We start from the raw sequence: 27,292 nt of genomic DNA, 5'->3' as shown, positions 1-27,292 counted from the left end.
TTTTTTTTTTTTTTTTTTTTAGCTGGAGTCTGAGGATATAAAAACGATGGAGACAAGCCGACTTTTCTCAGAAACAGTGCAGGAAGCCTTTATTCAAACATTTATTTTCATGACATTCGTGATTTGTCTGTCACAAAAAAAGGTTACATTCAATATGGTCCTGGTTAAACGACAACTTTTCTTGAGGAATCTGATCACAGAATGTCAAGTTGACTTGTTGCATTAAGATGCAGCGCCGCGCAAGCTGCTTTGCACACGTCAAATGGAACCGAGAACTTCCTTCTACGAACGACAATGTTTTTGCAAACTGACCACATTTCAAGAATGCACAGGCAGCGGCTTCCGCGGGAGTTTTTGAGTTTCAACTCTACCCACTTGCGGGACCGGTATTTGCTACGAGCATTCCTTTTTTGGAATTTCCTTGGGGATCACCTTTCAGAAAAAGAAAGGCTGTGATTGAAACCTCAAGCTATTTATTTATTGTAGTTTCCGTCTTCATGTGGAAAAAAAAAATAGAAGAACATGAGATTTTTGGCCTTCTGACCATTTGCCTGTGCCGTTTATCAAGCACGTCGGGGCGAATCCCATCGAATTCACTTCGAGATTTAACACGCAAACGTGTTAACTTGCTTTCAGAAACTCGGTCGGACACCAAACACAAAAATGCAATGACCAAAACCGACAAATGTGTTAAATCAGTAAAGCTATGGTGAATATTTTGTTTAAAAAAAAGCATATAAAAGCATTTCTCATTGTTAAGATCACAAACATACCGACTTTCACCCGGAAACATGCAAATGACTCCATACATTAATGATGGGAAAACGAAGCTTCGTGAAGCACCTGGGATACTTTTCGACACCTTTAGATGGTGCTCTTGGTTTGAATATAAAGGTTAGTGCAATGGAAATGTATTCAAATTCCACTGCATCTTTAAACCAAGAGTGCCCTCGAGAGGAGTCAAAAACTTACACAAGTGCTTCACGAAGCGTCACTTGTCCACCACTACCATACATACATCATCACTTGACTATATTGTGTGCAAACGTTTTCCGTAAGGAATGAGAAGTATGAGATTTGACGTGACGTCTCCTCCCTCTTTCAGAGGATAAACAATCCAAGTGCAAAAGGTTGCAGCAAAGCTTATAAAAGAGTTTTTTGGGTGGGCCAAACTGTCCTTCCCGTGGACCACAACAATCTTATTCTGGATTACTGTGACATCTACAATGAGATGGTGCAAATAGAGTTAAGTAGTACTGTGTTGATATTTGCGACGATGAATCGGCTGCAGATCACATTCAGTCACGATGCGTTGCGGGGGAAACTTGATTCGGTTCCTCTATTGGTTCCAAAACGAAAGGGCTTTAGTTCCGTTTGGTTTCAGTTCTGAGGGGTGGAGTGATAATAACCGTGATGGTGGTGGTTACTTTGCGGAGTGGAGTAGTAGTTGTGGTGGTGGTGCTGGGCGCTCTGGATGTTTCCGTAAGCGAACAGGAGGGGGGCCGTGGAGGAAGGCTGAGTTGATGCCGGGGTCCCGTTACACTGGATGGAGCCGTACCAACTGGACACGCAGCTGGGCTGCGCCGTGGAGGACGGCAGGCTGAAAAAAGACAAAGGAGAAGGATGGGAGTGCGCAATTCCGACTTTACTAATGTGACTGTAGATTTGCGATCAACAACGGCGTATTCCGATGTATCTTGTATTGACGAGTCTTTTTTTGGGCCCAAATTAAAAATCGGGGATCACTGCACTGACATCAATGACGTCAAGTAGTAACTGAATTTGACTCGACTTTCATCAAATTCTTGTCGATGACATAAAAATCTTTGGTCGTCGTGTGTGTGTGTGTGTGTGTGTGTGTGTACATGCACGGCGGTTCGCACCTGGCCCGATCGCCCCTGTTGCTTCTGGACAGGTCGTCATCGCTGTCGTATCGTCTTGGGTTGTCAAAAAAAGAATCCCTGGAGCCAAATGTGTGGCTGTTGAGGATTCCTGTGGGGACCTGGCACACGTTCAAAGCTTTGTTAAAACGTGTTGTGCCATTTTGTCTTTGTAACGGAATGGTACTGTGAGGTCCATTCCTTTATTTTTGTTGGAGACTAAAAACAAAACAGGACAGTATGCCAAGAATCACGGTTCGCAATTGTACTGTACGCACCTTAATACAAGTAATATGTCTATGACGAAGACATCCAGTGACAGATTACAACAAATTCTCTTTCACTACTAAACTGTGTATCCACCTGTAGTTCATGTTCATGATTATTTTTAATTTTACCAGGTTCTGTTTGGGCTTCTGGACTCGGAAGAAAAGCACCATCAAGCTGGTAGGCAGCAGCTCCCAAAAGAATAAAATAATCCCATAAACCATGTAGGCCTCATCGCTGAACTTCAGAACATCAGCCTGCAACATAAGCACACACAATTAAAATATTTTATACGGCACGTGCAGTCAGGGCAGGCAGGCCTCTCTGTCCCCTCCACTGCAAGCGAAGAATTAATTAAAAGAAAAACGAATAGTAAATACATGATATAACTGTACATTTTAGTTCTGTGGTCTGTCCTTTACTTTGATTTTTTTAATCAATATAATGTCAAGGATTTCATCATTAGAATAAATAAAACTAGCGTATTTCCTTTTCAAACACACGGACAAGAAAGGGAAGAGCGGCTGACACAAGTCAGTGTCTTGCGTGGCTCGTCACCAAGGACACATTAATTGACGCAAGTAGTTGTCGAGTACCCTCCACACAAAATACGTTTTTATATAACCAATAAAGAACAAAGAAACACGTTTTATCAAACATGGACTGCATTGTCTACTGTAGTTGTTGAATGTGTGTGAAATAGTCTTTCTGGTCAGACAGAAAAGCGACTTAACGGTGGAACCACGAGAGTAGTTAGCTGCTGCCAGCAGGTGGCAGTGCTGTGCTTCAAAGGCACAATGCGAAGAAGCCGGGCGCTCTTCCCATACACGGACGTATATACAGTACAGTATGTGATTGGACTTACAATGGCGCTTACTCGTCAAAGTGAAGCCAATGGCAGCCATCTTGTGTTGCCTAACGCTAAACTCGCCTAAATTGAATACATTGATTTCTAGGTGGTGTTTTCCCATGACTTTCTGTGTCTATGGCAAAAATGCCACCATATATGGAATATGGTTGTACCATGAAGAGTGGGGGAATCGCCACATGCACATTTCAGCCGTAAGAATGCAATTTAAATCTTTTATTATAAGGTATTTTTCAGAGAGCTCCTCAAAGATTCGTCTGCATCAAGTCAGAACTACGAACAATGAAATGAAAGTACAGCCCATCAGGAGAAAATCTGATGTGATATGTAAACATAACCTCTATAACTCACAACTCACGGTATGGGAGATTATATACTCTGAATGATCGGTGCAAACAGTGAAGTTCACTCTTTGATAGTCTCTAGCGATCTAAGCATAAAACCTGCTCTCCTAAGTGTTTTCAGTGAAAACTAAACAGAAGTTGTCAGAAACAAAGACCTCAGCATTTTTCCGTCCTCGAGTTGGTCAGAGGGAAAATTGTTGCAGCCAGTTTTTGACTGGCAAACATCTCTGGGTAGTATCATATTCACATTTTTTTTAATGACATTTTTATTTGCGTTTTTTGGGTCATATTATGAGATGAAATTTTGGCGTGCTCTAAGTGGAACAGCTGCATGGTGTTGTACTGGATTTTTGTATCGTGTTGATGAGACCATCTCTATTAGGAACTGTTGATTTTATTTTATCATTCTTTTTGTTTGACAGCCATTATATTACAATGGGTAAAAAAAAAAACGCAGCAAAATAAATAGAAAAGTTTTACTGACACCCAGCCCTAAATTGAGCAATGACCATTCACCTGATCTGAACCACTGTACCAGCTGTAGTTGCACAAATCAGGTCTGCCCAGTGGAGACACCGCCACCACCAGGTTGTAACAAGCTCTCGATGTGTAGAGGAGAATCACCAATGCTCCTACAGCTGTCGCCTGACACACTGATGTCCCCTGCAGAAAAACAGACTGTAAATTAAAACAGCATATTCAAGTGTGTTGGAACATATCTTCAACACATGCCATTCATTACAATTTTAATATCACACAGAGATAACCAAAGGATTTTCTGGGAGACAGCAGAATTTCATCTCTCCTTTTATTATTTATAATTTTATCTGTGGTTTTATTGTTCTTGTTTTGATTGTAAAGTGTCCTTGAGTGTTTTGAAAGGCGCTTATAAATGTAATGTATTATTATTATTATTATTATTATTATAATTTATTGTCCCATTAATCACAGCAAGTTGTCCTGGTCCTGAGGGAGCAAAGCAGCCACAGATCATCACACTGCCACCACCATGTTTCCTGGTTGGCATGTTCTTTTTATCAAATGCTGTTTTTTAAACCCAGAAGTAATGGGCCGCACATCGACTAAAAAATTCAACTTTTGACTCATCAGACCACAGAATGATGTCTTTTGGCAAATGAGCCTTTGTGTTCTTTTTGGACAGCGGTAGTTTTCACCAGGGAACTCTCCCATGGATGCCATTTTTGGCCAGTGTCTTTCTTATGGTAGACTCGTAAACACTGACCTGAACTGAGGCCAGCGAGGTCTGGAGTCCTTTGGGTGTTGTTCTAGGTTCACTCCTGGGAATGTTTTGCAGTGTTCCCAGTTTTCTTCATGTGTGGATAATGGCTCTGACAGTGGTTTCACTGGAGCCCCAGACTCTTTGAAATGGCTTTGTAACCTTTTCCAGACTGATAGATTCCAATAATGCTAATTTCTTCTTGAATTTCTTTGTCTCGTGGCATGATGTTTGTTTCTTGAGATCTTGTAGCCTACTTCATTTTGTCTGACAGATTGTATTTTTGTGATTCCTTGATTCAACAAATGTGGTGCTTGGCTGTTGCCTGTGAAATTGAACTGAGCTTTCCCAAAACTGTTGTTCTTTACAGTTACTTTGTGATTTTACAAGGGGTGGGGGTAGGTTACTTTTTCACAAAGGGACAGGCAGTTTGGGATTTTTTTTGGGGTGGTGATTTTAAATACACCCAATATGTGCTATCTAACAAACTGTTCATATACATAAGATGTACGCATAATTTTGTATATCGAAGACATAAAATATGCAAGATTATTCTGTGATTGTGAGCTACCATCTGTGTGTGAGGGAGACTTTCAATTTCCCTTACCTTGGATTGGAGGAAAACATTGGCAGAGGACATCTTGGCAATGCGGAAGATGCAGACTGCCAAAGACACGGCACACAGGACAAAAAGACTGTCGTTGATCAGGACGCGGGCCAGGACAGCATGTCTCACACTCCTGTCACTTGACACATCACAGATCACTTGTTAAAACATGGCAGTCATTTTCCTCCTGGGCATCCAGTTTACAGTTATGGGTGAAATGTGGTGGCCTACTGAATTCTCTTGGTGTCTCCGCTTGACTTGAGTATTTAAAATTCGGTTTTTGAAAGTATGAAAAATCAGATACATTTTTTTCAGGAAATGATTCATTTCTATTGATTGGCACCTCTGTGATTGTGAGGCAGTCAAAACGTTTGGTGCAATTATGCTATTCGGCTGACAATATGCTGTATGTCCTTATTGTAATTATTCACTTGTTCCAACAGTATCTCTAACCCTTACCTTGGCAATTCAGAACGCTCCAGAGCTCCTTGCACCAACAATGCGCATGTTAAATTCACCACAAGGAAACATATACAGAGGGACAGGAAGAACACTGAGAGGGCAATCCTGAGGAGAAAGACAAACAAAAGCTGTATCGCAGAGCATTTGTAGGTTTCATTCGACACACTTACAGGACACTTCATTAGGTACAGATGCACCATCTACAGCAGGGGTGTCAAACTCATTTTTGTCGCGGGCCACTTTGGAGTTACGTCTTCCTTCAGAGGACCGTTACGACCAAAGAAATGTTTAATCATCGCATCGTATTATGACTTGCGCGGGCCACTTTGGAGTTACGTCTTCCTTCGGAGGACCGTTACGACCAAAGAAATGTTTTATCATCGCATCGTATTATGACACACACACACACACACACACACACACACACACCCACACACAAAGAGACTGATTACGAGTTTTTATCTGGCAACACACACACACACACACACACACACACACACACACACACACACAAAAAGACTGATTACGAGTTTTGATATCTGTCAACTATTTGTTTGTTTTTTCTTCAATTATTGTTCAAGTGAGTGTAAACCAGTTAACAAAATTATTTCGGTCCAGATTTCAGCAAGCATCATGGAAGTTGACATGTTTGATTTGTTTTCGCGGGCCACATAAAATGATGTGGTGGGCCGGATCTGGCCCCCGGGCCTTGACTTTGACACCTGTGATCTATAGTATCCATCCATTTTCTAAACCGCTTTTATCCTCATAAAAGCGGGGAGCATGGACAAAAATACAATCGTAAACTTTTCCGACGTGCAACTTGTTGTTCCATGTGGTTATGAATTTAATTTCATCCAATATGCGAAAAAAAAAAAAGAAACCACAATGGTGATGATTGTGGCGGTGGATGCTGGCGGTGTACAATCAGAGCCCTTTTCGTTTCCACATTTTCAAATGCGTTATGCTGTCACTGCAAAATAAACACGAGACACACGACGACGGCACTGCAAACTACAACCACAGCATACAGAATGGCAGATTAATATCTCTGAAAGTATTTGTATTTCAACAAACTTTTACCTGTATTTGGTGAGCTCTGGGGAATATTTGGCTTTTGCCTTAAACACCACCTAAGACACAAATAAAACGACAAAGAATATGAATGTCAAAGGGCATGATGCGTGATACAAGTGATGGGAAGTGTTGAGTAAGAGAAGGTCAGAAGAGGAGCAAAATGTTCCCTTCTTTTCGTAGAGCCGTGTGAACTTGACAGAGTCTCAAGACATTCCCGTGTAATTAAATGAACACAAACACTCCCCCATACCCCCCCTACACCCCCTGACAAAAATTTGATTCTGTCTTTGCGGTGTACGTAAATTGGATTTACAACGCGCTCGCTCACACAGCCCCTAATTTGACAACTGTAAACTAACAGGCATGTGTTACACTTCATAAAGTGAAATAATCTCACTGCTTCGATCGTACAGCGCGGGGGTCGGCAACCCGCGGCTCTGGAGCCTCATGTGGCTCTTTAGCGCCGCCCCAGTGGCTCCCTGGAGCTTTTTCAAAAATGTAAAAAGATGGGGGAGGGAAATCTATCTTTTGTTTTAAGATGGTTTCTGTCGGAGGACAAACACGACACAAACATTCTTATTGAGGCGCTTCATCGACTTGACCACGTACGTAGCAATTACGGCTGCACTTCTAACAACGCAAATACAAACCGTGTTGTTGCTGTGACGAGCTCTGGTTGTTTTAAGTACACATCTAATTCTCTGACTTACGTTTAGTTTTACGTTAATCTTTACCTGAGAGTGGCAGTTATCGGCTCGAAGACGCTTGTTCACCATTTGCTAGGGACGCAACGAAGATGGAGCGATATATCTACTTCAACAACTTGTATGTTTGTTCTACAGTTGACCCCCCGCCATAGCCAAAATAAGAATTATTTAAGCCCCCCCCAAAAAAAAATCAGGTGTGCATGGTGGCTCCTCTCTATACGGGATAAAAATGACTTTGGCTCAAAAATGATTTGATATGACCCCTAAAAAAATCTATTAAAAAACAACATTGCTAAACATTAGCTGAAACATGAAAAGTTGGCATGTTTGCAGAGTGCAAGAGAGCATTTTGAACTTGCTGAATGTTTCTTTCAATGAGACCTAACCCAAAGATAATCATCTTTTTCATTCTTATCTCGACTGGGTTCCACGGCGATTACGGTCCCATTTTGTGGCGAGCTCACTCAATCTCGTTCGTCTCTCTGCTGACTTTTCAAGTTGCATAACTGCATGTGTGTAAACAATCTGCCTTTTGTGTCAGAATGTAGGTCAGAAGGCAACCTCGAAAGGCGGCGACTGCGCCAAGAACATAAAACTGTGGTATGGCAGATATGGTAATTAACATCATTACGAGTCCAAGTATAAGGAAGTGCTCAAAGGTAAGGAGATGAACTAAATCACAGGCCTGGCTCTTTAGTCTGCGTGTATACTGTAAGTAGCGACAGTATGTTCACTAGTTTGCAGCTCGAGGCTTTTAGTGCTTGCCCGTGGTGTGGGAATGCAGAGTGTGTAGTCAAAAGTCCACGTCGCGCTGCAACCGGAGCTCTGCACCATTTCCTTTTTGCACATTTAGCATTTGGGGCAACGGGGAAGAGACCAGATGTGATACAATTTGGGTTGCACCGATTGATCGGCCAGCATTGTTCTCGAGGGTTTGTTTTGCTTTGTATTTACATTGCACATACCGTGTGAGAAGAGTTACATTTTTTTGGGTGGGGGGACACAGTTGTTTCCTGCTCCTGAAAAACATAAATAGCCATTTTGATGTAAAGTTTTCAATGTTGAAAATCTCATGAACTAAATTATGTTTTGTATTTTTGATGCTTTTTTTTTTTTTTTTAGGAAAATAAGTTTCCCCTTCATTAGTTACAACCCCCAAAAAACGGGCTCATGTCTGTATGGATGGAGTACAATTTGTGTTTGACTTATTTTGGTGGTAAACTTTTTCTCCCAGCCCAAATCTATCCAGTGGTACCTCTACGTACGAAATGAATTGGTTCTAGAAGAAATTTCTTGTAATGTAAAGACGCGTTTCCCATGTAAATGCTCCTAATTCGTTCCAAGCCCCCCAAAATTCAGACATAAGTTTCACAACTTGAAAATTTCGTATGAAGAAAACGTAAGTCGAGGTACCACTCTATGTGCCCCATCATTGACCTGCGACCGGTCGAGGGTGTCCCGCGCCTCTCTGCCAAAGTCAAGTCAACATTATTGTCGAATGTGCTCTGTGTGCAACATACAGCACAGATGAAATTTCTTTCCTCTTAACCACAGGAGAGAGAGGTTGGGTAATACTCCAGCTCACCTGTGTTGCTAATCAGCACAAGCTGAGGACGGTTAAATATAGCGACATTATTGCCGCATTTTATTGCAACGATACTCGATGACGAGCGACTACTTCATGGTTCCCTTGACAAGTGCGTGTCACATGTCCAGGAAGCAAATGCAGTATCTACATTGCATTTCGCTACATTTTGGTGTGCATATCCCAGGACAAAATCTTTTCGTATACAAGTGCAAAAGTGTAGCCTGACGACATCACTTGATGTACAAGGTCACAGATGGATGACACATTCAAACCAAAGGCTGCAGTTGAAATGGTAAATGCTAAACCACTTAAAATGTTCAGAGTTTATAATAGCACGATATGCTAAAATGATTCCTATCAGACAATTGTTCATGTGAGACAACTTGCTTGAAGTCGCTAATATGTCAAAAGAGACATAAGTGATTTAAGCAGCGGGGAATTCGGCTCAGTAAAATCGATATATGCTTGCAGCAGATGGTCATGCGGTCCTGACGTATGCGTTATGTCGACAGAGGGCCAATATCTCTTTCTGGTGTAACCAGGTAACAAAAAAAAAAAAAAAAAGCAATAAAGTTCCAGTCAAAGTCTTCAATTTCCCTCTTGTAAGCACAAATTATCTGATGGGCCACGGTGTTTGATCAGATGTCATGTGGCTAGTCGGAAGAGCCCCATTCCTTCTTTATTTTATTTACTTTATTCCTTCAACTGCAAATTTCGTCGTGTTAGTGTGGAGGTGTTGTGCAGACACATACGAGCTGCTCTTTGCAGTCTGGGTTGATTATACACATTTTTGTTTTGTATTAAAAAAAGGAGGCCGAGTAAGGATGCTTTAACTCCTTATTGCAGCTAAACAAAAGCCTTTTACACCACACCCTCATTCCTTCTTTATTTTATTTACTTTATTCCTTCAACTGCAAATTTCGTGGTATTAGTGTTGTGCAGACACACACGAGCTGCTCTTTGCAGTCTGGGTTCATTATACACATTTTTGTTTTGTATTAAAAAAAGGGGGCCGGGTAAGGATACTTTAACTCCTTATTGCAGCTAAACAAAAGCATTTTACACCTCTGAAACTTTTAAAATGTTTTAGACATCACGTGAGGGATTACATTTCATGACAAATGTTAGGTCATGTCAACCTCAAGGTCAAATTATAGGTCAGAAGGTCAAGTTACTACACGCGCCGAAAAGATGGCAGCTCACGGCATTTTTTTGTTTGCTACATGTTCAGCACTAAGTTCAGCTTTTTAAGCCATTTGAAAGATACCTTCAACTCTGCAATTTTTATTTATTTATTTTTGGGGGGGTTCAAAATGTGTTCATTCAATCAATAAAATTCGATTTTCTGAAACATGGATGGACTGCATGGATTTCATAAGCAACACACTATTTTACAAGTGTAATACACACACACACACACGCATATATAAATAAAGGCTAACATCGTCACTTCAGATGACAAAAAGTGTCTGTGGCTCCCAGTGTTGTCTTTTCCATGGAAACTGGGTAAAAAAATGGCTCTTTGAGTGCAAAAGGTTCCCGACCCCTGGGTTAGTGCGACTACATTTCCCATGATTCATAGATACAGAAACAGGAAGTAGATCTCATTCCTGTATGTATGACAAAACAATGGACGCCTGCTCACGATTTGATGTGTGAAAGTAAATGGGGGAAAAAGAATTGAATCAAAGACGACAAACTGAAAAGTCGACATCTACACATAAGGCGCATCGGCTGACAAGACGGGCTGTCGATTTTTTGAGGAAGTTAAAGGATTTTAAGCGTGCCTTATGATCCCCAAAAATCCAGTCGATGAAAGAAATGCTTGTGGACTACAAACTCATTAGGGCTTTGAGGTCAGACTCGGGTCAATGAGTGAAGCCCACAGTTGAAAGCAAAAATGGTGACGCAGCATTTAGCTGTTATGCTGCACACAAATGGAATTGGATGCCAACAAAAGTGAAGTCAGCCTCAAGTGTTCTGTTTTTTTAATCCTGGTTAAAAACGAGGCTTCTTTCCCACCTCATGCCTATGACTGACCAATTATTTTTCTCTCTATTTTTTGCACTGTGCATTCTTTTTGTCATTATACTCGGCTATCTTTAATTTCTGTGCTTTGCGTTTTTCAATGTCTTTCGTTCTTTAGTGTTTAAATGCTTTAAAATGTTGGACATGTAAGCATGTGAAGCACACTGAGCTACCTTTTGTATGAAATGTGCTACGTAAATTAAGCTAGCTTGCCTGGATGCCCCTTAAAAAATGAATGTGTGTCCATCTTGAATGTCACACACAAACGGGTTGAAAAAGGGGAATTGGGGGGAAGGGGCGAGGTGTGATTGTTGAATTTAAGACTTTGCTGGCTGATAGACAGGAATCTGGTGTATTGCCCAGCCAAAGATATTAAGGTGCCAAATCAATTTTTGGGGTGGCCAAGGGTGGGGGCTGTGTGCCCCTTGCTGCCCAGCCCTCTGCACACCCCTGGTGCTCTTTCTTGACTCATTAGGTAACAGGTTTTCCTCGGGTTTCTGCCACTGCCTGTCAAATCAGAGGCAGGTGGGACCACAGAGGGCTGATTTTTCTCACCGATCATTAAATTAACCAGTAGTACCGTCGACCGCTTTACCAAAAAAAAAAAAATCATTTTGTGTGCGTTTGAGCACAATAAAGTTGATGGAGGTGCAACCATGCCTTTTGTTTGCCCGACTGACCGAATGATTGCAATAACAAACGAAATACCCCAGCCGCTTCGGAGTTCTTACCTGCCAGAAGTAGAGGTTGAGCAGGCAAAGGGTGAAAAACTGGAGGCACACCGGGCAGCAGTAAAGCAGCCAGTAGGCCAGCGGCTGCAGCTGCATGGCCTGCGCCGCATTTTCAAAGTAGAAGGAGAAGAGGGTCGTCCGGAGCGCTGCCCACAGTAAACACAGAAACAAGAACGCAGTCTGGTAGCTGAAGCGCTTGTATCCGTAGTGCAGAATGAGCCACAGCTGCAGGTAGACGAAGCCGAAGAGGAGCGAGTACAGGACGGTGTACGCGGTGGTGAGACTCAGCTCCAAGGCGGGGGAGATGGCATCTCCTTCGGGGTCCTCCTGCACGGGGCTCAACAAGCTGGAAGTGACCTCTTTACTGGTAGAAAACATCTCCGCTGGTGACTAACACAAGCAAAGCCGCGAACGGCAAAACTGGGTCAAAGCTGACTCGAATTCACAAAAGATTCCTTTGAAATGTGCGGTCAAAGCATTATTCCTTAAAATAAGGGGCATCGTGGAACTGCGCGCGGCCGTATGAACTAAAATGATGGCGTGAAGGAAGAAAGCCAGTCCAATTGTTGAACGCTCAAACAAGGTAAAATGAAAAATAAGAAGGAAATTCTCCAGCGACTCGCATGCAAAAAAAACAACTAGGGGGAGGGGGGGGGGTCCTCCAGATCAGCTGTGATGCAATTAGAGACCCGCCCCCAAGCTCTACTTTTAAACAAGAAGAAAACGCTCCGTCACCGCCATCTTGGCTCAATGGTCGGCCCGCTTCAATGAGGTACAGATGACTCAGGAGCCACCGAGTCGAGATAGTTTCCAAGCAAAAGTGACCACGTGGGAGTCACGCCCACTCAGCCAGTGAGACATTTTATTGGCTGACTGTGGACCCGAGCCTCCACAATTTGCTCATTGCATTGGTCTATGATGACGTGAACTGACAGACTGCCCTCCTTTTATCTGCGGCGATTGGCCAGTCTTCTGTAACCTTTCGACGACCCGATTGGTTTAGGAAAAACATGTGGTTATATGAACCAAACAGTTATCTGTAAGAGTAATGGTGCTACAGAAAAAAAAACCTTCATAATAAAAGCCAATTAAAGTGGTGCAACACTTTTGTACGATTTCAAACGCTGACTCATATTAATATTTTAAATTATAGGTTTGTTCTTCTCAAGTTATTTCTTTTGTGCATTTTTTCAGCTTTCGTTCGTGCATATATGGGCACTTAAATAATATTATTTTGAAAACAACTCAGGGAAGTTATTTCTAACATGTGAGCTCTTTGTATTCGTGCCCCATATTCAAAACAACATAATGTTAGAGTTTACTTTAACAATGCGCTCCCCGATGAATAATAATGCAGTACAGTATTGCAAACTAGCTTTACCACGGGATTTATGGTTTAACGCTTTTTCAGACTGTCTGCCTGGTCTACAATGAAAAACAAAAACAACAACAACAAAAGAGAACCCGTTGGAACTAAGCGGTAGCTAGCACACAATGCTAATACACTGGTCACTAGTACTTGTTTTAACCCGAGGAACAATTTTGGCAGGTTTCATCCTGTTTTACACCACGAGGAATGATGACGTCGCGCTGCTTTCGGCATTACACGATTCACATGAACCGAGGTTTCTTGCTATTTTTTTCCACTCTGAAAAATAAAAGTTTTTCAGGTAGGCTATCCACCAGCTTCCTTTGTCATCATACTATAGAATCATTTTACATTTTGCACTTTTACTTGATGCGGATTAACATTACTCATTATTTATATGCTTTTACATTTTTGTTATTTTATCATTTACATTTTTCACCCCTCTTGACCTTTTCCTTTCTGAACTTCTTTCTGCTAACCATTTTTAATTCTGCCTTCCTTTCCCGAGACCTATTTATTCATACATCCTTCTTTCCGTCCTTCCTTCTTTCCTTCCTACCTGCCTTCCTCTCTGCCTTCATTCATCCTTCGTTCCCATCTTCCTTCCTTCCTTCCCTTGGACACACTTGTCATTTAACGCCCTCCTTCTTTTGCTGAAAACTACTTTTCTGTCTTCTATCCTTTGGCACCTGCCCAAAGCTGCTTTGGAAACCATTTCCTTTTTTATACCCACTAATCAATCACTCAATAAAAAAAGCCCAGTAAATATATGTACCATTTAAGTAACAATTCAAACGCCAAACACTAGTACTCTCAAATCTTTTTCCCCTCAGTTTTTCCCTGCAGAGGCCAAGTCAGCCTTGCTTATCCATGATGTGGCTGCGTGTGATTTTCTTGCTGCTGTGCACAAGTGCCGCTGGATGCACAGACACGTTCAACGCATCAGGACTGCTGCTCGAATTTACGGCTGTGGACTTTGATGACAAAATCAATTCTGGGAAGATGCTCTTCATCTATTTTGAGAGCCAAGGTATTGCGGTGCCGCGCTGACCACTTCGCTTGCTCCCGAGTGCCGAGAATGAATCATTTCTTCCTGTTCTCCTCTGTTGTCAGTCTCCCAAACCGTCTCTCTCTTCTTGGGGGAATTGAAAAAGTCTGCAGATGTTCTGAAAGATTATGGAGTACTCGTGGGCAAGGTAACACGTAATGTCATGAGTCTTAACTACCAAGGATGAGTTTAAATAGTTCATTGTTGATATCTAAAAGGGCTACCAATATGACATGATCGATTGATTATTTATTTTTTATTTTTTTGTAGATCAACTGCAAAGAGGAGAGGGTTCCCTCATACTGCACGAAAGAAATGGTGCAACAGACTGCTTTTCTTTTCAGGTATGTGGAGTGTAAGTATAGTATCCAGTACGTAGTGGGTTAAGACTTGTAAAGTCTGACTAGTTACTCCTAAAATATAGCCTAAGTCTGTCTTTCCGGGTATGAAGTCGTCCCATTGAACGGCATAAAGGTTGAGAGAGAGCCACAGGTAGGTTAGCAAACATATTTGTTGACAAGCAAGCTTGTTCACCACTGGTTGCAGTCAACGGGTCGTAAATCAAATTTTTTGTTTGTTTGTTGTTGTTTAACTCCAAATATTTCTTTTCGAAGGGATGGCAAGGAGTTCTTGAGCTTTGATTTGGACACCGTGTTTGACGTCAACTCCATTGTCTCTGAAGTCTTGTTGTAAGTCAGCAAACAGTCCCTCAGGCTAATCACAAGTACTATTCAAAAATGTTTCATTGTTGTTGTCTTTGTTGGAGTGCTTTATTTGTGCAGCCTGATTACTCTTTTTCCTCTTTGTTGATCATCCTCCCTAACACTCTTGTTGTTGTTGTTTCACTTGTGATGAAAATCAGTTTGATATATTTCTCGATAAACATTCAACTGCATGTTCGTAAAACCAAACGCAGTCTCTCATGTTCCCCTTCAGCGCCATTTTGCGTGACGAGGTCAAGTACGTGCATTCGGACGCTGACCTCTTGGTCATGGAGAAGTCCGTCAGAGGAAAGAAGGACATCGTGCTGGCTTATGTCAGCAGTCTTGGCACACAAGGTACGGACGTCACTGATCAAACGTACACGCCGCTGTAGCGGTTCACATTGCTGACTTCATAGGCTACATTGCCGCGTACATGAGAGCGCCACTGCCTACGTTCGTCTCAAGACCCCCCCCCCTCCCCCACTCGAAATTGTCCCTGGGTGTGAGCGCGGATGGTTGTTCGTCTCTGTGTGCCCTGCAATTGGCTGGCAACCGGTTCAGGGTGTCCCCCGTCTACTGCCCGAAGACAGCTGGGATAGGCTCCAGCACGCCCCGCGTCCTTTGTGAGGATAAAACGGCTTGGAAAATGAATAAATGAATAATACATTTTATTTATAAGCGCCTTTCAAAACAATCCGTCTCCCGGTGGACTGCTGCTTCGAACGTGAGCCTCTACTTCCAGTAAGCTGTTGCATCTGCGTTCCTTTAGAGCACAGATCCGTCATGGAGACGGCTTATGTGTACGGATCGAAACACCAGTTCATCCTCATAACTGGAGGCCCTGTCTTGAAGCACTTGGGGTATGTTTGTCTTCTCTTCCCATCTCGTTGCCAAGGAAGAAAATGAGTTAGGATTCTCCAATTTAAAGGCTTTTCCTTTCAGCGTTCACAGATCCTCTTCGTTGTCTCGCGTGTGGTTCCTCCACTGCGTGGCCCCCAACACTGAGCGCTGCCCGTTGACACCGATGAGGACGCCGCTGTCCACGCTCAGCCTGCACGCCTTCCTGCAATTGATGGAGGCGCCGCTGTTGGTAACCGGGCTCCTTTGCTTTCTCACAAACGCCAAAGGGAAAGCAACACATCGTTTACAGCGCCGCAATTCATTTTGTGCGTTTTTCTGCTCCGTCGTCCGTGTCGCCAGTCGGAAGTATACAAAGACCCCGCCGCTGTTCCGAGCCCACTCTTCCCCTACCGCCAGACCCCCCAGGTCTTTCTGTTCTCGCATTCCGAAACGGAGCGACTCGACCGCGACACGGCCGAAGCGCTGGCCTGGAGGCTCCGGGGCGTTGCCCTGATGACGCTGGTGCACAGGTAAGATGCAAGGTACATCATCAAGTCGTCTTGCACGTTCTTTTCTGTTCATCAGACCATCGGAATGGATTCGATTTTTGTGTTATCAAGGAAGAGCCCTGCGGTGAAAACGCCGGTTGAATATAACGCTGCTTACAGGCTGCCGGATAAGGTTTGGTGATGATTTACAATTTTTCTGTATACAGTGGTGCCTTGATTATGAGTGAGGCGATTTACAAGGTCTTTGAGAAATCGTTTGGGTGACTTATTTATTTAATTTTTTTGCATGAATTCGTGAGCAAAAATTGGAGATATGCACGCCGAATGGCTGCAGTGAACTCAACTCATTTCAACCCCCTTTACAACAAGCAAGCTCTTTATTGCCACTCCTGGTTGAAGTTTGTTGTCAAACTAAGCATACCAATGAAAACAAAGAGAATTAACACGTAATTTAGCGAGTCAGTCTCATGCAAATAAACAATGCAAAACCCCACAAACGGGCTAAATTGGCATCGCTACTGCGGTGCCAGAGCCCTTTAAGCAAGGGATGTTCGAACACAAACTGGGGAGCAACACAAGTAGACAGCCAATACACTTCCAAGCATGTATTCTTTATCCTCTGCAAAAAAAGTGACGGATATTAACGCATCTTTCTCAGTCAGCTGTGAAACAATTCCTCGTGCGTGTATATCTGTATTTTACGCCTGTGTCGTCCTTACTTCTAGGGGCCTGAGGTCAGGTATTTGACCTTAGACAACCCGGACGAGCTCCTGGAGCTCTTCCTTCATCGTGAGGGAGATGAAATGCAAAGTGAGGAGTTGGAAGGGGAAGAGTGTAATATTGAGGATGACGTGTCGAATGGTAAGGTTGAGAAATTGAGAACAAATGCCCAGGAGCCATGGAAGAAGGACGATGAGTACGCTTTCATTTTTGTTCTCCAGGGGAATTGGAAGACGAAATTGTGGCATCCGTCTATGTGAATCGAGGCCACATGGTGCACATGGACTCCATTACCCAACTGACGTCTGACGACTTCCCCGATGCAGTAGCTCAAAGCGGCCTCACGGTGGTGCTCTTCTACCTCAAATGTATGTTGCTCTCTTCTGCTTTCGTCCTTGAACGTTTCACTATATGTGACGTCATAGAAGGAACTCTTTTTCCTGTCAAGAAGAGTGACAAAAACAAATGTGGTGTGGTATGGATAAAGGAGTACAGTCCATCAATCATTTTTACCATTTGAATTCACCCCCCACAGTCATAATGGGATGGCTGGTCTCTTGATCTTAATTCTCTGGAAAGCAGCCGGTAGACTTAAACTAATGAATCCTGGGACACGCAATGGCAAAGTTGCACACTCAGTTATTTAGTTATTTATTTGTTTTGTCGCTTATATTAACAGTTGAACCCTGGCGGAGGGTACGGTATGGAGTCAACTGAGTGAATTTAGTCACATAAGATCGGTATGGCATACGCAGCAAATCCAATGGCGGACGAAAACGTTTGCCTCGTCCTGTCGAGACATTAAAACAAGAACATGCCACGAAGTCACAACGGCACCTGAAATGTTGTTCTCATAGGGAATTTAACCAAGGGTGGAATGTGGCCTCTAAGTATCAGTTAAAACATTTCACACATTTGAAATTGCCCTGAAAAAAAGAACCACAAAGATGAAAGTGTCAGAAAATGTTCAAGACTTAAAATCTAAAATTGTGTCAATTGCGACATGGCAGTAAAATGTCATGTACTTAATTTGACCCCATAGATATGTTACGATTTGAAAGAGATATGGTTGTTGTTTTTTTTTTTTAAGGCAACAGGCAGATTACCCTTCATTGGTCACCAGTCAGTCACAAACAAACAAGCATTCATATTCAAATGCGCACTTCCAGTCACTGTATTTTTACCTTTTGTAACAAGAGACAATATTTTCCTGTTCAGGCGTTTCATAACTTGAAAATTTCGTATGAAGAGACGTTCTTAAGTAGAGGTACCACTGCATGTCCATTTTATTCATTGTAGTTTCTGATGCTACGACCAGGGGACGCTGTTTCAATGGCCTTCCTCAGCTCGTTTACAGAAGTGGCCCAGAGGCTTGCAGGTAATCACTACTTGCTGACAGTATGCCATTTTATTTTTAAACTCTCTTCTACGTAAATGGGAGTGGACTTATCGACTCATGTCGACGCTTCTTTTTATCGCCGCATTTCCAGATGCTGGCGTCGTTGACGTCCACCTGAGCGCAGTGGATTGCGGCGAATGGACCGACCTCTGCGCTGCTCGGCCAGTCGGCTCCCGTCCCATCTCGTTCCAGCCAATCACTGCCTTCCCAAGTGTCCTGCTACTCCGCCCTCACGAGCCCATTCAGGTGTATCGAGGAATGTTGGGATGTGAGCCGCTGCTTCGCTTTATCTTCCTGTGAGATTGTACTCTTTGACCTTTCTTCATTTGTTTGCTAAATGAAATGGCGAGGTGAAAAGACGGTTTGAAATTTCATCGACTTTGCCGTCCACCCAAAAAAGAGATACTCGGGAAAAATATGGGACACCCCTGCTCTCATGTCATGTTTGACAAATTTCGATGAAAGCTCTGAAAATAGAGTTTAAACATGGCTAAAATGATTCCAAGTTTATTTATTCATCCTCTGAAAAACGATGAATATTACAGCATCGGATTGAGTACTCTTCTTTTTCACTTTTGTCAGCATAACTGTCTTTTACTGCCCCCTAGTGGCCAAGGCAGGCACAGCAAAGGGAACGGCACAATGAATTGGACTGCAGCATTAATTCATGATGCGCAAACTGTTTCATTCTTAGCAGGAAGGAGACACGCCGTTTGCTTTCATCGACCCCCCAAAAAGATTTTGTGGGCTGGGCCTGGTTCCCGAGCCTTGAGTTTGGCACGTGGGCTCGGAAGCCCATAAAAATATGATCAACATTAAAAACTACACGTTGGCGGATGTCATGTTCTCGGGAGCTTTTGATAGGATGAAGAAAAGTGGAGGGAAAAACAACATCTCAAAGGAATGTTAGTCTTGGCTGTCATTGCAGCTGTGATAAAGCCCCACGCAGGAGGAGACTCCACAAAATGCGTGTGTGTGATGAGGACCATGAAAGATATCTTCACCACCCCAAATAAACACACGCAGGAAAGACATTCTGAGCGGAGCTGTGTGTAAACATGCGGACAAATGGACAAGTGGGTGCAGGGGGGGTTTTTGGTTTGAGCGAAAACACCGGTGCCCACACGGGGAGTCGTACCCGCTCACTTCCTGCACTATGCTATCGATCCGGGTCCATCTTGCGCTTTTTTAAAATTGTCTGTGCCAAGGGATGTCATTTGAGAAAAGCGATGACATTTCTCAGGCCCCGAGAAATACCATCTTGTCAATTTGTGTTATGGAAATGGTGAGGCCCAAAGTAATCAACCTTTCACAGGCTCCAAATCCTTGACGCCCCCCCCCCCCCACACCCCCTTTGTGTCTGTGTGTGCATTGTCCTTCATCCAGAAGCCGTCCGGCCTCTCCCCAGGTTCTGTCGACTCAGCAGGAAGTGACATCATTCCTTCACGGGACGCCACATCCTGAGCTAGCGGGCTACATCCCCGACAAAATAGTCGGACTGTTTAGGATGCGGACACTTTCGGGTAATAGATGAATTGCGTGAGCCGTCGGATCCATTGTGGAAAATTCAGTTCTAAAAGTCTGACTGAAATGTGAGAGAGCGAAAGATGGGTTGATGAGTTTGTGTGAAGCGATGGCCGTTTCTCCGGTTGTGTTGGCAGATGTGTCCGTTTTTAATGAAGCGGCAAAGTCGTTGCAAGGGAGGGTGCTGAGTGCCCTGCTGACAGACGTGCTGGCACAGGAATGGTAGGCACTGAGAATTATTCCTCCTTTCCAAGGTTGTCGCTGACCATTAAATTCCGCTGCCTCTTTTTCTTTGAGTACGCCGCCATCACATAGGCATCGACAAGAAAATAGTCAGTGTACAGGAACAACATTTTAAAAGTCCTCTTCAAAATACCTCAAAGGTCTGTTGAAAGTGCTGGCAACCAAAAGTGAGCGCCAAGTGTGAATATTTTTTGAAGCCACCGTTATTTTCCGGCAACTTCCTTAACTCAGCCGGACATTGAGTTCACCAGAGGTTGCTAGTTTGCCATTTCCACGCCCCCTCGATGACATCACAGAGCTGGTGGACGTTCGAGATCTTGCGCTTTTCCACAGAGGAGGGTGAGGATGCCGCACCGATGCTGCCGTTGAGCATCTGTCGGGCATCCGACAGCCTTTCGGAGACATGGTTGACCAGTCCGTCATCTTTACCTTCGGCTTCTTCAAAGCAAGGCAATGGTCGTCGCCGGGCCACGACACGATCTGAACGAAATCCATTTGTCTTGGGCTCATTAAACCATAAGTTGTGGTTGCAGTAATCCGTCTCCGTTGTGTGATTGTCTTCAAAATCTGTTTATCAACTTTAGAAGAGTCTTCCTTATGGAATGACACCCATCTGACCTCGACAGCAATGGTGGCGGCATTCATATGTCTGGACCTGCGAGACCGTAGAACACTAACTAGTCACGTGACACCGGGGGGGGAGGGAAAATGGCTAATTGGGCCCAATTTGGACATTCTCACTTCGTGGTATACTCACTTTTGTTGCCACAAATTCAGACATTGTCACTGATGGTTGAGGTATTTTGAGGAAACTGTGAATTTACATTGTTAGACAAGCTCTACTTTATTTTATATTTGTAAAGTTGTTCAAGCGGTCAGTACCTCAGAAAATGGGTGTTGTCACTTTTGTGAGATACTGTATATTTAGTGTGTGTGCGTGCGTGCATGTGTGTGCTCTCCATATGTGCTTTTTAGGGCTGCCGACCTCTCTGTCAGCCTCCCTGCAGTTTTAGTGTTTCCGTCTTGGAAGCGACACCCCCCGCCCTCCGCGTTGTCACAGTTCACCTCTGCAGATGAGTTGGTTTCCCACGTTGACGCGGCGCTGCTGCATCCTTTGGTAAGTTTTAGTTTCAACGTGGTGCTCGTATCTTTATGAAGAACGTTTGAAGCTCTTTGGGAGTGATGGGCTAATATTAAACCATAGCCTCGCAGGGTCTTAATAGTAAATCTGGTATCAAGCTACCTTTTTTGTTTGTTTGGTTGCATGGCACCCAACGTTGCTCCCTGCTGACAGACGTGCTGGCACAGGAATGGTAGGCACTGAGAATTATTCCTCCTTTCCAAGGTTGTCGCTGACCATTAAATTCCGCTGCCTCTTTTTCTTTGAGTACGCCGCCATCACATAGGCATCGACAAGAAAATAGTCAGTGTACAGGAACAACATTTTAAAAGTCCTCTTCAAAATACCTCAAAGGTCTGTTGAAAGTGCTGGCAACCAAAAGTGAGCGCCAAGTGTGAATATTTTTTGAAGCCACCGTTATTTTCCGGCAACTTCCTTAACTCAGCCGGACATTGAGTTCACCAGAGGTTGCTAGTTTGCCATTTCCACGCCCCCTCGATGACATCACAGAGCTGGTGGACGTTCGAGATCTTGCGCTTTTCCACAGAGGAGGGTGAGGATGCCGCACCGATGCTGCCGTTGAGCATCTGTCGGGCATCCGACAGCCTTTCGGAGACATGGTTGACCAGTCCGTCATCTTTACCTTCGGCTTCTTCAAAGCAAGGCAATGGTCGTCGCCGGGCCACGACACGATCTGAACGAAATCCATTTGTCTTGGGCTCATTAAACCATAAGTTGTGGTTGCAGTAATCCGTCTCCGTTGTGTGATTGTCTTCAAAATCTGTTTATCAACTTTAGAAGAGTCTTCCTTATGGAATGACACCCATCTGACCTCGACAGCAATGGTGGCGGCATTCATATGTCTGGACCTGCGAGACCGTAGAACACTAACTAGTCACGTGACACCGGGGGGGGAGGGAAAATGGCTAATTGGGCCCAATTTGGACATTCTCACTTCGTGGTATACTCACTTTTGTTGCCACAAATTCAGACATTGTCACTGATGGTTGAGGTATTTTGAGGAAACTGTGAATTTACATTGTTAGACAAGCTCTACTTTATTTTATATTTGTAAAGTTGTTCAAGCGGTCAGTACCTCAGAAAATGGGTGTTGTCACTTTTGTGAGATACTGTATATTTAGTGTGTGTGCGTGCGTGCATGTGTGTGCTCTCCATATGTGCTTTTTAGGGCTGCCGACCTCTCTGTCAGCCTCCCTGCAGTTTTAGTGTTTCCGTCTTGGAAGCGACACCCCCCGCCCTCCGCGTTGTCACAGTTCACCTCTGCAGATGAGTTGGTTTCCCACGTTGACGCGGCGCTGCTGCATCCTTTGGTAAGTTTTAGTCTCAACGTTGTGATTGTGTCCTTATGAAGAACGTTTGAAGCTCTTTGGGAGTGATGGGCTAATATTAAACCATAGCCTCGCAAGATAGTACCTCATCAGGGTCTTAATAGTAAATCTGGTATCAAGCTACCTTTTTTGTTTGTTTGGTTGCATGGCACCCAACGTTGCTGCTATTGTAGCCCCTTTCACACTGTCAGCAAAATCTTTTTGCTGTTCTGATGAAGTGGCAATTTTCCGCTTGTGGTCACTTTGTCACAAAGGCAGGATGCCACCTGTGTACAGCCGTCGTTTCCAATGCCAGGATCGGTGTCCGCGAGATATAAAATACACATAACATTTGTTGCAGAAGAGACATGTGCAACATTGCAACTTTTTGGAAGTGAGTTAGATCCGCTATGAGCTCCAAGCCACACATACAAACACTATTTGTGGAAACAAGGTTATGACGACATGACTCATTTCATTGAATATTTGTTTGTCCCACATTCACGTGACAGTTTTTTTTCCCCTTCTGTTTTATTGTCAGCCTGAACTGACAGTGGAAAACCTGCCGTCCTTCCTCAGCCTGGGAAAAGCTCTTCTCCTGCTGTTCGTTGGAGAAGAGGAGGACGAGCTCGGGTTGAGGCAGAACACGCTGCTGCTGGAGGAGATGAAAAGGCTGCTGGAATCGGGAGGCGAGAGGATGGAGCCATACTTGACCTGCTGGATCCACCTGTATGCTGTATTTACACCAAACATTCCGGATTATTGATTGACCGACACTTTGCTAATTGTGTTTGTTAGTGTGCGTGCCGATTGGACCTTAATCTTTAAAATTTTCGTCTGAAGCCCTGCTAATATTTTTTTTTACACATAACTAAACCTTTCAAATAAATTAAAAAAAAAATAGCAGGCCCTCCAAATAGCAGCATCGCGACCAACATTCAAATTTGCTGTCTACGGAGCAGGCCGAAGTGTTGATAGAAATCCAGGCAGAGGTTTCATTCCTAAAATATATCTTTAAAGTTATTGTAAACGACTTTAGCATGATGTAGAATTTGAGAATGAACATTAGAGGCTTGGAGAATGGATGGATGGACACTGTCCTTCAATATAGGAAAATAAAAACGACTGAAATACTTTTTGAATTAAAATGCTTCGCGCATAAATACGATTTTGTACCAATAGAAATGTTTTGAAACGATCCATCCATCCATTTTCCGATCTGCTTTATCCTCACAAGGGTGGCGGGGGTTGCTGGAGCCTATCCCAGCCGTCTTCGGGCAGTAGGCGGGGGACGCCCTGAACCGGTTGCCAGCCAATCGCAGGGCACACAGAGACCATCAACCATCCGCGCTCACACTCACACCTCAGGACAATTTAGAGCGTTCAGTTACCCTACCAAGCATGTTTTTTGGAATGTGGGAGGAAACCAGACTACCCGGAGAAAACCCACGAACACACAACCTCTGCACTGTGAGGCCGATGTGCTAACTACTCGACCACCGTGCCGCCATTTCAAAACCAATAGTTCTAAAAGATGAGATTTAAATGCATTGAAACTAAAAGTTAAATGCAACTGAACTGTACTTAGGACGGGATTCTTTTGCGTACCACTTGAAGGACTGCTACACTCTAACCCTCCGATTACCTTTGGGGCCAATTAGACCCCATTCAATGTTTATTATTTTAAAAAACAAAAAAAGTTGCATTTTTTTGCGCTCTATATTTCATGACTTTTCCTTATTTGATGGGGCAACCGATTAAGCATCAAATTTCCCAATAATCCCACATTGTGGTCTCGGTCGACTGCAATCTGCATGCTTTCTCATGTGGAAATCTCTGGGAAAAGGTTTACTTTTCGAACTTAACATTAGCCCCTGCGGAGGACTTGGTCTCTGTTCATTTCGACTACGGTTGAATTTATGGCTTGTTATTACCAAGGTGACAAATACGGTGTCTGCCCGTGACCTTAATTGCTGGATCAGCACAGCCAGTGTCGTGTCCTCTGTGTGGCGATATTTTTCGTAGGGTTTTGGTGAAGTCCGATGAAGGAAATACGTGTTTCCTTTCAAGGTGTCTTTAGTGCTCGAGGTGTCTTCCTTTAGTTTGAACGAGGAAAAAAGAAGGAGAAACTCATTGTGCCAAAAAGCGGCCCTACGAGATTGTCATTGGACCGTGACGATATTTAATTTGTCCATCCAATAAATTAGAACATTGTTGAACAGTTCATTCAATTCAGTAGTTCACTTAAAAAAAAGCGAACGTCATATTTTTCAGATTCATTAAACACAGGAAAACACTTTTTAGTATGCCAATTCCTATTGAACGGCTCCTTTATGAAACAAACTGAAAGTGGTGACAACAATACTTCCCACCTGGAGGGAGATGACTAAAAAGCGAGGCAGGCACAAAATTTATCTTTTGTTGTTGCTTTGAATCCAACACATTTCTATTGCAGTGGTCGCACTCCAGCTGGTATGTCGGTCCTGGGCTCCTATCTGGGTTCTCTGCCCCCCCTTCCTGCACTGATTCTCACTCATTTGCCCTCTGGACGTGAAGTTTATGAGTACCCACCCAACACGCCCATCACAGCCCAGTCTGTCTTGCAGTGGCTGCAAAGAGTGGAGGATGCCAAAGAGTCTCCTGCAGGTAAGGATCCCAACGTCCCGAACGATGCGAGGCAATCCATTCCGCGATGAGAAGATTCGCGAAGCGAAAGTGCATTTTAAAAGCTTGTGTGGAGTTGAAAAAGGAAAAGATGTCATGCCAAATTTGCTATGTCAACCAAATACAGCATTGAATGAACTTACACCACATGATTCTATTGCTGTTTCGCATTTTCAGATATGGTCACTCATTCATACAGTTTCTTTCAATCAATCGTTATACTCAGAAGATACATAAACCTTGTGAAATACATTATTGTTGGCACTTTCTCAAGTTTGAAAAGACCTCTCTGAAGTTACAGGACAGGTGTTTTAGAAGTGGGGTTTAAACGTACAGACACGATGAAACAATTTCTGTCCTTTCCAGTTTTGGACTAATACATTTATTTACATCTGTATTCAACATAAGGAAATTCATACATTATCTATCTATCTATCTATCTATCTATCTATCTATCTATCTATCTATCTATCTATCTATCTATCTATCTATCTATCTATCTATCTATCTATCTATCTATCTATCTATCTATCTATCTATCTATCTATCTATCTATCTATCTATCTATCTATCTATCTATCTATCTATCTATCTATCTATCTATCTATCTATCTATCTATCTATCTATCTATCTATCTATCTATCTATCTATCTATCTATCTATCTATCTATCTATCTATCTATCTATCTATCTATCTATCTATCTATCTATCTATCTGTCCATTCATCCATCCATCTATCCATCCATCCATCCATCCATCCATCCATCGAGTCAGCCAACCAGCTAGCCAGCTAACAATGGTAGCTTTCTCTCTAGCTAGCCAGCTAGCTTTCTATCTAGCCTATCTACCTAACGAGCTAGCTAGCTTTCTAGCTAGCTGCCATGGTTGTCTCAATAGGAAATATATATAATAATATATACACAGCAAAACATTATCCTCCTACTGTGTACTATTATCATGATGATAATAGATGGTATTTTGCAAGTCAAAATCTCTCTAATTACCGTCTGAAGACAAATAGAATTCAGAAAAGCTGACCTCATTTAGCTCCTTTGCATGTTGCAATGTCTCGGAAATGTTTTTAAGAGCCATTAAAGTAAAACCGTAGTTGTGCCTGCTGTGAGTTTGAACTCAGCGCCGAAGGGCAACGTGGGGTAATGTGTTGTTGTTAATAGCGTAATGAACATAATGTGTGGCAGCGCATTCCTTGTATTGTGCTCCCCGCCGCATTATCCAGTTTCATATTACTTAGAAAGCCATGTGGATGTTGTTCTCTGGCACTTTTAAACTTTTTCATTTCCATTACATCCTCCAAGGCTGCCATTTGGAATAGAAATGCAAACTCAGGACTGTCTATTTTGAATATGATTTTGGCTTACTGTGGCACCAATTTTTGAATGATCTCCTACTTTAGATTTAATTGAGTCATTGGTCTCGGTCTATAGGGATTTTGGGGAATGATGACTGGCCTCCCTCTGTCGAGTTGTATGACTTTCTGAAAATCATGGATGAGGAGGAGCCCGGCTTTGCCAAGCAGCGCGTTCCTCAAGAGGACGACGACGAAGAAGAGGAGGTGGATGAGGCAGAGTCGACCACGGAGCAAGCAACGGCAGATTCCTCTTACCGCACGCCGCATCACTCAGAATTATGACAAATGATTCGGAGATTATTTTTTTAATCGTACCATGGGTCATTTGGTAGTGCAGTGGCTGCCACACAATTGGACCAGGGTAAAATTGCACTTAGGTTAGCAATCGAAGGTGCACCCAGTCTCCCCATCCCTAAGGCTGATTGTCTATATAACTATACCAGAATTATGACAAATGATTCGGAGATTATTTTTTTCATCGTAACATGGTAGTGTAGTGGCTGCCACACAGTTGGACCGGGGTCAAATTGCGCTGAGGTTAGCAATCGAAGGTGCACCCAGTCTCCCCATCCCTAAGGCTGATTGTCTATGAATGTATTGTACTTAAAAGTTAAATACAACTGAACTATATATATTTTTTTAATCTTACTTCTAGTG

General features: G+C 43.2%; 2 protein-coding genes across 5 annotated transcripts; one reads left to right on the top strand and one right to left on the bottom strand.

Moving 5' to 3' along the window:
- Positions 1 to 67: 67 nt before the first annotated feature.
- Positions 68 to 12,696, bottom strand: gpr137c (G protein-coupled receptor 137c). 3 transcript variants are annotated; one of them, XM_019860820.1, is made up of 8 exons: positions 11,797 to 12,696; positions 6,749 to 6,798; positions 5,663 to 5,770; positions 5,204 to 5,336; positions 3,876 to 4,022; positions 2,279 to 2,404; positions 1,872 to 2,002; positions 68 to 1,600 (listed from the first exon to the last, which is right to left on the bottom strand). In XM_019860820.1, the coding sequence occupies exons 1-8, from the start codon at positions 12,172 to 12,174 to the stop codon at positions 1,381 to 1,383; spliced, it is 1,293 nt and encodes a 430-aa protein (XP_019716379.1). In that variant the 5' UTR covers positions 12,175 to 12,696; the 3' UTR covers positions 68 to 1,380. The 3 variants fall into 3 exon arrangements, with proteins under 3 accessions (XP_019716379.1, XP_019716378.1, XP_019716380.1); XM_019860819.1 differs by having other exon boundaries at positions 5,204 to 5,342; positions 11,797 to 12,693; XM_019860821.1 differs by having other exon boundaries at positions 1,884 to 2,002; positions 5,204 to 5,342; positions 11,797 to 12,690.
- A 381-nt stretch (positions 12,697 to 13,077) lies between these two features.
- On the top strand, positions 13,078 to 27,059 carry txndc16 (thioredoxin domain containing 16). Of its 2 annotated transcripts, none has more exons than XM_019860837.1 (20): positions 13,078 to 13,466; positions 14,012 to 14,195; positions 14,279 to 14,361; positions 14,484 to 14,557; positions 14,828 to 14,902; positions 15,150 to 15,271; positions 15,687 to 15,777; positions 15,860 to 16,007; positions 16,118 to 16,287; positions 16,378 to 16,438; positions 16,992 to 17,127; positions 17,208 to 17,354; positions 18,305 to 18,364; positions 18,477 to 18,681; positions 19,772 to 19,908; positions 20,047 to 20,131; positions 21,128 to 21,269; positions 23,142 to 23,329; positions 25,056 to 25,246; positions 26,712 to 27,059. In XM_019860837.1, exons 2-20 carry the CDS (start codon positions 14,036 to 14,038, stop codon positions 26,915 to 26,917), a joined length of 2,481 nt encoding a protein of 826 aa, XP_019716396.1. In that variant the 5' UTR covers positions 13,078 to 13,466; positions 14,012 to 14,035; the 3' UTR covers positions 26,918 to 27,059. The 2 variants fall into 2 exon arrangements, with proteins under 2 accessions (XP_019716396.1, XP_019716395.1); XM_019860836.1 differs by having other exon boundaries at positions 13,999 to 14,195.
- The last annotated feature ends 233 nt before the right edge of the window (positions 27,060 to 27,292 follow it).

This window comes from Hippocampus comes, unplaced genomic scaffold, assembly GCF_001891065.2.
Source record: "Hippocampus comes isolate QL1 unplaced genomic scaffold, H_comes_QL1_v1.1 scaffold56, whole genome shotgun sequence".
Classification (NCBI taxonomy): Eukaryota; Metazoa; Chordata; class Actinopteri; order Syngnathiformes; family Syngnathidae; genus Hippocampus; species Hippocampus comes.
Note: the sequence above shows the minus strand (reverse complement) of the source record. Positions and strands in the feature narration are given on the sequence as shown.